The sequence below is a fragment of the Electrophorus electricus genome, chromosome 7 (genome assembly GCF_041902795.1).
Source record: "Electrophorus electricus isolate QZ-2024a chromosome 7, ASM4190279v1, whole genome shotgun sequence".
Taxonomy (NCBI): domain Eukaryota; kingdom Metazoa; phylum Chordata; class Actinopteri; order Gymnotiformes; family Gymnotidae; genus Electrophorus; species Electrophorus electricus.
In genome coordinates this window covers 32,274,067-32,286,317 of record NC_137503.1, presented here as the reverse complement: position 1 = coordinate 32,286,317, position 12,251 = coordinate 32,274,067, and the positions used below count along the sequence as shown (strand labels likewise).

At 41.5% G+C, this 12,251-nt stretch overlaps 3 protein-coding genes across 4 annotated transcripts; 1 reads left to right on the top strand and 2 right to left on the bottom strand.

The window, feature by feature from the left end:
- Nucleotides 1–979: 979 nt before the first annotated feature.
- Nucleotides 980–7,204, bottom strand: LOC113591320 (uncharacterized). The gene is made up of 12 exons (XM_081717404.1): nt 7,111–7,204; nt 6,120–6,217; nt 5,834–5,876; nt 5,557–5,705; nt 5,334–5,415; nt 4,984–5,152; nt 4,746–4,819; nt 3,933–4,009; nt 3,670–3,770; nt 3,440–3,528; nt 3,198–3,341; nt 980–1,984 (listed from the first exon to the last, which is right to left on the bottom strand). The coding sequence occupies exons 2-12, from the start codon at nt 6,183–6,185 to the stop codon at nt 1,824–1,826; spliced, it is 1,155 nt and encodes a 384-aa protein (XP_081573530.1). The 5' UTR covers nt 6,186–6,217; nt 7,111–7,204; the 3' UTR covers nt 980–1,823.
- mmachc (metabolism of cobalamin associated C) lies at nt 7,091–10,230 on the top strand. Of its 2 annotated transcripts, none has more exons than XM_081717403.1 (4): nt 7,091–7,226; nt 7,568–7,765; nt 8,260–8,412; nt 9,268–10,230. In XM_081717403.1, the coding sequence occupies exons 1-4, from the start codon at nt 7,137–7,139 to the stop codon at nt 9,643–9,645; spliced, it is 819 nt and encodes a 272-aa protein (XP_081573529.1). In that variant the 5' UTR covers nt 7,091–7,136; the 3' UTR covers nt 9,646–10,230. The 2 variants fall into 2 exon arrangements, with proteins under 2 accessions (XP_081573529.1, XP_026887598.1); XM_027031797.3 differs by having other exon boundaries at nt 9,265–10,230.
- mgst3a (microsomal glutathione S-transferase 3a) lies at nt 9,649–11,867 on the bottom strand. The gene is made up of 7 exons (XM_027031798.3): nt 11,741–11,867; nt 11,413–11,490; nt 10,908–11,050; nt 10,690–10,763; nt 10,522–10,579; nt 10,364–10,436; nt 9,649–10,041 (listed from the first exon to the last, which is right to left on the bottom strand). Exons 3-7 carry the CDS (start codon nt 11,022–11,024, stop codon nt 9,911–9,913), a joined length of 453 nt encoding a protein of 150 aa, XP_026887599.3. The 5' UTR covers nt 11,025–11,050; nt 11,413–11,490; nt 11,741–11,867; the 3' UTR covers nt 9,649–9,910.
- Between the last annotated feature and the right edge of the window lie 384 nt (nt 11,868–12,251).

Below are 12,251 nucleotides of genomic sequence, written 5' to 3'. Positions count from 1 at the left end.
CATTCCATTTCAGTCCCAAATCAGCACTGTGTGGAATGTGGCCTCAAGTCTGACCTGCATTCACAGTGCACGAGTGAGTGCTCGTCCTATGGCAGTGGGAGCGATCATAAGAGCTGGACTCAGGACAACAGAGACTGACCAAGCAGCACACACAGGACACTTGCAAGACCATGCCACCATCCCTGTCTCTCTATGTGCAGCTGATTCGGTTGTGATTGCTTAAGATCTAGCAGGACGCAATCGCTTGGAGCAGAGGAAGACGAGGGTCGCTCGAGCACCGTTACTGTAGGAACTGCAGTTGTGGACAGCTGAAAAACCTTATGTTGCATTTCGGTGTCACCTTGTGCATTATTAAGGTTTGGCTCATGTGGTTCTGTTTCTCACCATACAGTCTTACACGTCACATTCCAGCCCACCAGCCTTTAGTAAAATCTCACAAACAAAACTAGCATTTTGCTACAGCTGATTGAATATTCCTCTGGTCTGTTTCACATTCCAGTTTAAACGAAAAACTAGGACCCACCTTTATTAAGGCTAATATACCAACACAACTACCTTTTTTTCTTCGACTTTTTTTTAGATCATTCAATAGTTATGGTCATTTTGTTTGGGTTTTTTTGCAATTGATGCTTCAGGTGATATGTGCCCAAAGTGCTGTTTCGTATAGTAATTATACCTTTTTGTGTTGATGTTTCAGATGGTTTTTTTAAATTATTAAAAGTCAGAAAAAAAAAAATCGTTTTTGAGATTTCACCTGACAGACATCTGACACAAACATGAAAACTTGCAAGATATGAACTCTTACTAGAATGTAATTGTTTCCCCCTAAAAATATACCAACATACGTACTCAAGCTATCTAGTTATATCTATATGTATCAACACACTTAATATAGTGAAAATACTTGATATAGTGAAAATACATCAACACTTGACAACCAATTAATATAGTCCAATCAACAACCCAACCAACATTTGCATAACACTGCAAAAGGCTCATTTGTAATCTTTTATTGGCAACAGGATATGGTTCTTAGTTATTTAACTAAAACTGTCTATTAGACCCACCAATCACACTTTCTATCTCTCTCTCTCTCTCACACACACACACACACACACACACACACACACACACACACACACAGCTGTGGTGCTCTGTGGGGGGGGGGTGTCTGATGCAGCCTCATCACTACCAAAATATGCGACAGCCTCTGGCAGTAATGGTTACTCATCATGCAAAAGCGAGTGAACAGAGACAGAGGGCAAGAGTGAACATGAGAGCTCCAAGCTTCTTCCATAGTATCATTCTCCATTAGGCTCGATTCATGCTGAAAAGAAGCTGACAATGAAATCCCACCACTCTGTTACTGAACCAAGCAAACCACCATCAAGCACCTTAGTGTAGACTCCACGGTACTGACAGCATAAATGAAAAGCAGCTAGATGTCTGGGGTGTTACCAGCCAGACTCACGATCTCCTCTTCCAACTCTCACCCTCGGCTTACAAACAAAACCAAACAAAATTAAGTGCTGGAGGTGTGCCAACACATCTGCTGTAGCTCCGCTGAGGCTGGAGCACAAAGAGACTTGGTGCATTCGTGACACCCGTCAATCACAGATGGTGTGAAATGTTCCATTTAATAAGCAGACACTGTTGACCCCACAGCTACTCACACAGATTTAAGACAAGCTCTGCGTGTCTTAAAAGCAAGGTTCCTCAGTGGGTCAGGCCTTCCAGTGATTTTTTACCAACTGATTATTAAACAGCAATTGGTGATCATTTGCACTGGCGATTGTTAAATCATTGCTTGCTTTCCGTTTCCATTAAAGGTCACTGAGACTGAGGTCTGGAGAACTGTCCGAAACGCCTTCCACCTCGCTACCCTTGTCATCACGGTTGTTGCCAAGGCCACTCCCGGCTTCGCTGATGTCACTTACTTCCAGGCTCAAATATGTGTCTTCTTCATGGCTTCTCATTTTCGGGGCTAAAGAAAAATGTAAACAAGCAGCTGGTCAAACTGGAAATGGCAACGATGGCTGCTCACAGTCTTTTATTACAGCAATCTATGAATTTTGCATTTCAGTGAAAAGATGCAAAAAAAAAAAAAAACCTAACTTACCTGATCCTAATCTCCCACAGGAGACAGAAAGCTGCTGGCGCTGCATGCCCTCTAGCAAAGGCCTGCACACCCACGTAAATTAGATCTCCAGCAAACGGAGAACCAACCAGCTCTGTGGGCTTGTGAGTGAGTGAGTGTGCAAGAGAGAGAGAGAATGTTCGTATAATAAGCACTAAGTAAGAATGCATTACACAAGCCTCTGTTCTTTACGCAAGCCTCTGCCTTTATAAATATACCAGTGTACAAGTGTGTGCGCATGTGCATGCTTGCAACATCTGAGGTCTTGGGGGATATCACTTAGTTCCATATTTGGAACAAACAAAGTCCTTTAATGGAGACAAAGCATGATTCCAAAAACAACTGTATCCGTGAAAGGCAATGGCCTTGGTGACAGGACTGGGGAACTTAATGAAGTGTGCACTAAACTTTCATTAGCCCAGCACTGTGAATCCTAACTTCATGCACATGAATGATGAAACCCTCTTTTCATCACAGCTCACATAACAGACACAGACTTGGTGATTTAACATATTCTAATCCTGCAGCCAGTCTAGATGAATTTCAGCTTCGCTGTTTACACAGATCAGCTTTCCTGCACAATGTTGTGTTTAGGACCTCAAGTTCTGACTATATCATTGAAAGAATAAGCTGAGTATGTGTGCATATTTTTGTGTGTACACATTTATGTGCACATGTGAGAGATCAAGAAAAAAAAGATTATACATTAGCAATTAGACAGGTGAAGGGGCGGGGGGGAAACACCCTGCAGTAACTGGCAGAACAAAACCTGATCTGCAGTGAATTCCACCTTATAATTCTGAAGCAAATCCCTTGCTTTGATATCTTAACCCATCAAGTCGGGGTGTTTTGATGTGAGTGGGACACTGTGTGTATCTATATGCATGTTCCCTCAGAACGAAGTTACAAATTGCAAAACAGTTGTTTCATCACGTCCTCCGAACCATAGCTGCAAGACTCAACAAGATTACTTAGTGCCTGCAGGTGAGACAAAGATGATTATTATTGCATATTTGTGTGTGTGTGTGTGTGTGTGTGTGTGTGTGTGTGTGTCTCTAACCTGCTTCTCCCAGCCAAGACGTGTCCAGGTCGTCTGAGCTCACCTCCCCAAGGCTAGGGGTGGGGCTAAAGCCATCCTCCGAGTCCGACCTTGACAATAACCGTCTCTGGGGGCTCATCTCCACGGAAACGGCTGCCACTGGAGCTTGGTAGAAAAAGCAGAAGGTAAGGGAGGACAGGGAGATGACAGTCATCACAGGAAAAGGAGCGAGAACCGTGGGTGTGTGTGTGTGTGTTTGTTACTTGATTTCTGTGGCACATCTGCAGTCGTGGGGAGTCTGTCTCTCAGAACCAGATCTCTCACACTATCCTTCAGTTCAGATACTGTCAGCCTACACACACACACACACACACACACACACACACACACACATCAAAGCAGAGAGATCTGAGAAAACAGCAGGCGAGGACGCCTTTTTAGGCCACTCTGTTGGGCTGCACTGGTTTGTAGAAGTGCATGTGTGCGGACATGCCTCAGTTCCCGTACATCCAGCCGTGTCTGCTCGTGCTGCGAGACCGTCCTGTCCAGGTTGCAACGATGTGTACAGCAGGAATCCGCAAGGCTCTCCAATGTCTGTACAGATCAGAGGCATCAGAGATACAGGCACCGGAAGCACAAGAGCAGGGCTTCGCAGACGACTTCTCAGGCAGGCCAGTCGCTGCCAGCATTATGTCTGCATTTATGCTTCTTTAAGCAGTCCAGCATTGCTGAAGCACTGCTGGGGTCAGTCCCTACCTTGCTGCTACGTTCATACTGCCTCCTCGTTTCCCTCACCTCTGTCTGCTGTTGGTACATATCCTCTTCCTGCATCACTACACACACACACACACACACACACACACACACACACACACACACACACTAATGCTCAGAGTGCAGAATTCCTCCACTTCCATTCACTCTCTGAGACATGAACTTGTCAGTGTGCATATGTACAATGTGTATGCTTGTGGAATGCAATTTTTATATATATAAAAAGATACACATAGCCTGGTCCCAGTTAACGTTGGTTCTAGCTCCTGCATCTAAACTACTGTGTGACACCAATGCAGCTGGTTCCACGTCTGGCAAATTACACCTCTGATATTCCAGCAAATATGTTGAAAGAGACTGGTGACTATAACTGACAAATACTACCATAACCAGAGCATCACGGGACATTCTGAAGAATAAATACTACCATAACCAGAGCATCACAGTGAAATTCTGAAGAATAAATACTACCATAACCAGAGCATCACAGTGAAATTCTGAAGAATAAATACTACCATAACCAAAGCATCAGACATTCTGAAGAATAAATACTACCATAACCAGAGCATTACAGACATTCTGAAGAATAAATACTACCATAACCAGAGCATCACGGATATTCTGAAGAATAAATACTATAATATTCTATTATAATAATACTATAATAACAAATAAAGTTATTTCTGTTTTATGGTAGGTGGCCTTATCAACACTGCACCCAAAGCAGCTCTACAAACACAAGCACAGAGCCATTTGTGCACAGAGGAGTGTGTGTGCGCTCCTGACTGAACTCACTCAGTTGGCTCCTGAGCTGCTCCACCTCCCTCCTGAGCTGCTCCACCTCTTCCCGGTGCAGTTTACATCTGAAACTGCAGCCACAGATCCAGAGCTCTTATAAAGCCCCAAACAACGCAGCAACACACATCCATACCGCAATCTGAAAAATCCTTCAGTGCATATGCTCCCTATGGAGCGAGTGTGGCTGCCATTTAAAGCCTGAGTGACAAGGCACCTCCCAACCAATGCCACTGACCTTCCCTCCTGGTTGCCTAGCGACGCTGCCCTGTTAATATGACCTCTGAGGCTGCTCAGTTCTTGTCCCACTTCCGTCTTCAGCTGCTCCAGCCACCCCAGTGCTCCAGGGTCCCTCTCTGCTGTCTGCTGCGGCTCCTCCAGCCTCTTCCAAAGCCTCCTCACCTCCTCTGGACCCACACACACCTTTAAGTGCTTTCTTAACAAACTACAATCCATGTAAACTGGCTTACATTAGGTAATACTATTATGAAATCTGACCAACAAAAGCAAAGCAACCCAAAAATAGAAACACCATTGAAAGTGCAGCCATCTGGTACAGACTGATGACAGCAGAACGTGAATATTCACCTTGTAATGTGCGTATTTGCCTCTGTTGGGCATTTCTTTCCCTCTCTACTGACCGCAAGTTCTGTGTTAGTGATTCAATTGCCTGGATAACAATAAAAATAACGTTGCATAAAAAGGATATAAGACTATATAATGCAAATAATAAACAAATGATACAGTCCCACTCTCTCTCACAGACATCCGGGCACACGGGGAGGTAGCAGATATGAGGTGTGAAGCTGACCTGTCTCTGACTGTGGAGCTGAGCCTGTATGACTGCCAGGTCTCCCCACTGCACAGCAGAGCTGCAAGCAAGAAAGGCCGGGGAGAGAGGAGGCGGTGCAGCAAGGTCCAAACCCACAGCGTGACTAATCTCTCTCACCGGATGCACATCTATGAAAGGACAGGAATAGGAAAAATGTAACAATAACATGAAACAATGGCACAATGAGTCAGACAAGCTTAATAACTCAGAATATAAACACTTATGCAGAGCATTAAACTTGATGTTAAAGAATTACCTTCTTTTCCTCTGGAAAGTCTTCCATTAATAATTAAGTGTTCCTTTCAACACAAAGTGAAAAATGGCATGTAATTTATTCATGTGAAATACCTCCTAATTATTACAGCTAGCATGGGTAAAATAAAGTAGACATCAGATGGGCAATGGGGCGCCTCCTAGTGGTGTCCCCTTGTCATTGTACCTCTGTCGACATGATTTTCAAAGTTAGCTAGGTTCTAGAGAATAAACAATGCTATAATACTACAGAATATCTATAGCAAATAGCATATGGTCTAAATTCTTACCCGTATTTTTGCAACACTGCCATCAGTTGCCGTCATAACTGAGCTCAACTGATTATCCCAGTTCATTTTGGCAGATCGCAATATAAAGCAGCAAGCAACTGCAAACAGAAACACCGTTATCTGAATGCAGACATTTACAGAATATATCACACCAAAACACTATGAAAGCAAAACAAAGCACCGAGAACTGAGTAACTGTCAACAGTGGAAACACCACCGGCGATCAGATATAATTACAAGCGATACGGCTGTCTTCTGACGGCTTGTAACTGAACACTGAAAAGCGTGAGAGCGGTTGAAGGCAGGGTTTACTGTCGCTAGTTTGTGTTTTCTTAAGGTTTTGAACATATTCTGTGGTGTATACATTAACTATAGCATATCCATTTCATGTGTTAAACTTTTTGATTACATATAGGAAGCATGTAAATAACGAGTGCTCCAAAATATCTGCTACGCGAACGCAAGACTGCCATATAGCGCTATTCACACATCTGATAAGTATGAAAGATTTATTATTTACTATACTTATGCTACGACTCTAGTTGGGTAGCGTTAGCTGTCTACGCTGGCTAACCAAGCTAGCTAGCCAGCCACAAAACAAAAAAAAATCAGAGAATATGATTATGAGAACGGATGTATTGATTCTTCCAGAACATTTCTGACAGACACAATTACATTATATTACAGCGCGATTAGAACAAAACACACCAGACCATCGCCTCCGAACACATACAAGGCTAACCTAGTTTAGCAACTTTTTATATCGTCTAACCGCCGCGGCCTACGTCATCACGTTCGATAGCCTTACGTAAGGATTCTGGGAAATGGAATAAAGGAATAGAGCGAATTTGTTTCCTTTTATGCTTATTGTGTTGTCATACAAAAGTGAAATAAGTTAGATCAAATATTTATATCATTTAAAACAAATATCATTATGGCCAACTGGATTTTAACAATAAAAATATTTGAAAGGGATTTCAAACTGAATTACCCACAGATCGGTGACTGGGTGCTAGTATGGCGACTCCCTGTGACAACGTAGAAAATATTGGTCGAACTCTCCGTGAGTCTTTATACTCACTTGGGTTTGAAGTTTATCCTTTCAAGGTAGTCTTTGATCTGAAGATTAATCTGGTATTAATAACAGCTTGACTGAATTGACATCCATTTCTCCCGGTGATGAGGATCTTATTAGTCCTTGAAAAATTTGTATGCTGTTAAAAATCTAACCTCATTTATATGAAGTGTGTTTATAACCTACATCTCATTCCGGTTCCTTTTGACCCTTCACGGTCTTTAACAGCGATTTGAGAAAATGTCTAAAATATTTGTACGTAGAATTGCTCGGAAACCGTATCTGTATGAGGCTAGAAACATTAGAAAGCACATAGTTAAGTTAACCTAGCTAGCCTTCGCAAGTCCTCAGGTTGGCGTATGTTTCTGTACAGATCGGATGGTACAACGAGGTTGTTTCTCAGGCCCATCACCTTAAGTATTCAGCGGAAACTCTGGCAGTGGTGATCCTGAGCACCCCGTCCATGTTCGAAAAGACGTTCTTGCCCTTCCTGCAGAGACGCTGTTGGGAAAACATTAGAGATCCTATAGATGAGTGTGTAGCTCACACCATCTCCTCCTGTGTCTCTGAGGTATATTCGACAAACACAAACACACACACACACACACGTAGAAGGCCCGACTGTGAGGGGAAGAATATATGACCATCCTGTAGAAGGGTGAGAGAGGGTTTTTTTTTGGTGTGTGGTTTTTTTTTTAGAAATCTGTAAATATATAGATGTAGAGGTATTCAAAATTGCCGTGATGTACACAAGGGTTCCAGAGAAATGGGACGTTTTGGACAGGCGTCCTTCATCAAATGTGCACATTTTTTTGTAATGTACTTGCACAGCTGAAGGACCTCTGTCAGAAACATCCTGGTTCTATACATACATATATATATATATATATATATATATATATATATATATATATATATATATATATATATATATATATAAAATGTATGTATATATATACGTGTGTGTGCATGCACATGCATACACAAACATGCACAAGGGTACTGCTTTTAAAAGCATTTTTTTTGTGCACTGTAATATGTTCTCTTCCTCCACTGTCTCCACAGCATTTTTCAGAACAGCGTGTGGACATTAGTTATGACTACGAGATGCTGCCTAGCAGAAAGCCAAAGTTCCTGGCTCAAACTGCTGCCCACGTGGCCGGGGCAGCACGCTACTACCGGCTGTCAGACATCAAAGATCCACCATGGGGGAGCAAGGTGGAAGACTGCATGCTAGGGGACATGCACTTCTCACATATACAAAACCCAGCTGATATTTCCTTTAACCAATGCCAAGCTTACAAACACATTTACAAACATTACAAACAAGCTTACAAACACATTTACAAATTTACAAACACATGAAGATTTGCTCCAGTTTTCAAAATGTTACCTTGTACATAGTATGTGGTAATAACCTGCTTCCAATTGTAAACGAAGTTGCTAGTTTATTAGGTACACTTACGTAGTATGTCGTGCCTCCTTTGCCCTTCAGATCAGTAGGAATTTTCTTGCACATTTTACAAGGTTTTGGACATGTAGTGTAGGGATACTCCATAATTTGTTAGGTTTATAGGTGACTAATATATTAGGTGATGACTGCCTGTTTTTTTCATGGTGTATTTATCATGCTGAAAATGTTAGTAAATTGTAGTCATGAAGGGATGAACTTTGTCGACAATGATGATCAGATAGGCTGTGTTGTTCAGATGTTTTTCAGTGGCTAACCTGGGGCATTAATGTATGCCAGCAGAACATTCCTCACACACATCAGCTACTGCAAGCACATTCAGGACAAAATCTGATTAGTATTTTCAAATAACATTCTACAAGAGTGAATTCAGATGGGATTTGCCTGGTTGGTCCTGTTTTCTTGTATGGTAGATATACGTGCACAATTCTTTTGTAACTAGCCAACGACGATTGACATTTGGAAGATGCTAGTGCCAATTTGTGCAGCACCAATTATCACGCCACAAAGTGACTGAGGCCACTTATTTTAAAAATTATGTCTCATCAGCTTGGGTTTTTAATGTCTTATTTCTAAAACGGCTTTCATCCTCCTTTCAGAAGATGTTTGGAGTGTGTATACACCCACAGCTGGGTGGCTGGTTTGCCATCCGGGCTCTGCTGGTGTGGACGGGTGTGGAAGCGGGTGAAGAACTGCAGCAGGTTGCGCCGCCTGACTGTGTTGGCTCACAGGAGGCCAGGATAAACCTGCTGGAGAGCTTCAATCTACGCTGGCAGGACTGGACCTACAGAGACATCATTCCCACAAAGGAGAGCTATTCCCCGCGGCAGAGAGAGTACTTCCTTACGCCTCCAGCTCAGCGCGCGGCACTCCTCAAGAAGTGGGGCTTTGGACCTCGGGTAGATGCCGATATGCAGAAGTTAACGAACAAACAAGGATACTACATGACAGAGGACCCTGCTGGTTCTGTACATAAGTAATGCTTGATGTTTTATTTTTGTTTATTGATGATTGTCAATTAAATACAAAGGGGGTGCAAATAGGAACTGCACAGGGACAAATGAATATACATTCTTAGTTGGCTCTAAGCCTGAAGGTTAACAGAACCATTTTCTGATATCAGAAACGCACAATTACATTATCTGTAACATGTATTTAATGGTGAGTTACCTTATTTTATTAGCAAACAGTCACATATGAAAAATGTGTACAGTAGTAATGTGTGCCATTTTCTCTTAGCTGATTTTAAAAACCCATCTCGAACCATTTGGGTTTGCAGCCCCACCCAAGCATGGTTCTGCCGGAGTTCGCAGTGCACAGAAACATGCCCAACAGCGCCACGTCCCCAAAACTCCCACGCTTCCTCTTAGCAGGCACTGCCCAAGAAAACACAAGGGACAAGGCAGAACTGCAGGTTATAATATGCACAATACCAGATGCTATTAAGGTAGTTTTTCCCTGCTGTATAGTAGTGCAAAATCTGTTATACTCCACCTCAACTAACATTCCTCTCTACAGTTCAAGTAGAGAGGAATTGGCTGAAATGAAATAAAGGCTGTGTTTTACATGGTAGCCACACACACACAAAGATTCTACTTGTATAATCACTGAGGTTTAATAACGTGTATCACACTTACGTAGCATTAACACACAAAAAGTGTAAAGTGAAGGAAAAAAAAAGGTTAGGGAGCTACTCACCTCCAGTGGAGTATCCATGCGCATACACTACTCTACTGATAATCCAGATCATTCCCAAAGCACTGGCCAATCGCTGTCTCACACACACACACACAGAGGAAATCATGAAGACAGACATCAGAAGTTAGTCTCTGTGGTTTGTGTCCATCTGTACTCACCGGGTGCTGGAAGCCTCCAGCAGCCAAACAGAACAGGAACAGAGGTAAGATTTCAATACTGCAAAGGAAATGTAAAATAACACATACTGTTACTGCTACTTATGTTAAGGGGCACACTGCTTACTGTATAATGGTATTTTATTACTGTGTGAACTGCATTGCACATACGTGTTCTGGTGAGCTCTCTGTATGCAGTTGAAGACCTGGCCGTTTTCCAGATCATCACTGTACATTCTGGGATACTGCAAGGGAACAAAACAACTTTCTGCTGAGATGTAAGAGTAATACAATATTTTCTGTTTTACCACGTTGTGATTAACGCGTAAAAATGACCACACAGTCTCTCCATCGGTTGACATAGGGATAGGTCTGTGTTACACACTCACCTGCACGTTATACTTGATGCGTGCCTTAACCACAGAATAAGACAGATGAGTCATGAGGACGAACGTGGCTGCTCCAGTGAGAACTACATACCCATATTCCTTAGACAACACCGCCATGCTCACTAACCTTAGTCGGCTGAAGCCTGAAAAACAAAATATATGGCAAAATACAATGTAGTGGCATTACTAAGTGGTGGAATCATCTATAGATCTAGGAATCTTGGGTGTGTATATTTTAGTTAAAAGCAGCGCAAGAAGAAAACGTAGTGCGCTGTATTCTGTTAGCAAGAAGAGCTAATTCCAAAGTGGAAGGAAACAGGACATCAACTTGGCTGCAGCTACAGGAGTGAGCAGACTGCTGGTGTTACGTTCATTTTGTGAACACATTGTTCTACTGAACTCTAACAGAATAAAGCAGGTTGTATATAAAACCTTAATCGATTAGCTAACAATTAAACAAAAATGTTTCGGAGAAAAATGACGGTACTTTTAAGTATCTACTTACCTAGCTCGTAATCTAGTTCGTCTCTGCTGCAGGGTTGCCAGATTCCTACAGTGATTTGCAGCCATAGTGTTTCAACATCTGCCAAAATGCACATGAAATACAGCCGATATTTAGCGATTCAACCATATTAAACCAACATAGCCTACTAATAGACTGCTGCAGATCAGAAAATAATAAATTATGAAGGACATTTAAATTATTTTATTTGCATGTCTTCAAAGTATTAAGTTTTCTTTGTGCATTTTTGTGACAGGACACACGAACCTATGCAGTCAGAAAAGTAAATAAGACTAAATTTATAAGCGTTGAAAGAAATATAACTTCTTACCGGTAACTTCATTTGTATTTTCCCCACTTTGTGTGAGCTAAACGAGATCCAAAACCGTCATCCTCCCTCATGGATTACTAATGCCGTCTAGCTGATGAACCGCTGCATAGATGGGCGTCCCGTCTTCTGGACGGGAACGAATAACCTGTCAAACAAACCTCTGAGAACTGATTGGATGTGGCGAGAAGATAGGCCTATTTAAATTTCATCCGAATTATAAAGGAATACGGTAAAAACAAACAAACAAATAAATAAATAAATTTTATATATATAATATATATATATATATATATATATATATATATATATATATATATATATATATATATATAAAATGTATTTATTTATTTATTTGTTTGTTAATAATAATATGGTTTGTATATGGGGCTGGTTTGTATTTTGGCGGTTTATATATATATATATATATAAAATTTATTTATTTATTGATTTGTTTTTACCGTATTTCTTTATATATAAAGAAAATACAAATACAAAATACAAATACAAAAAT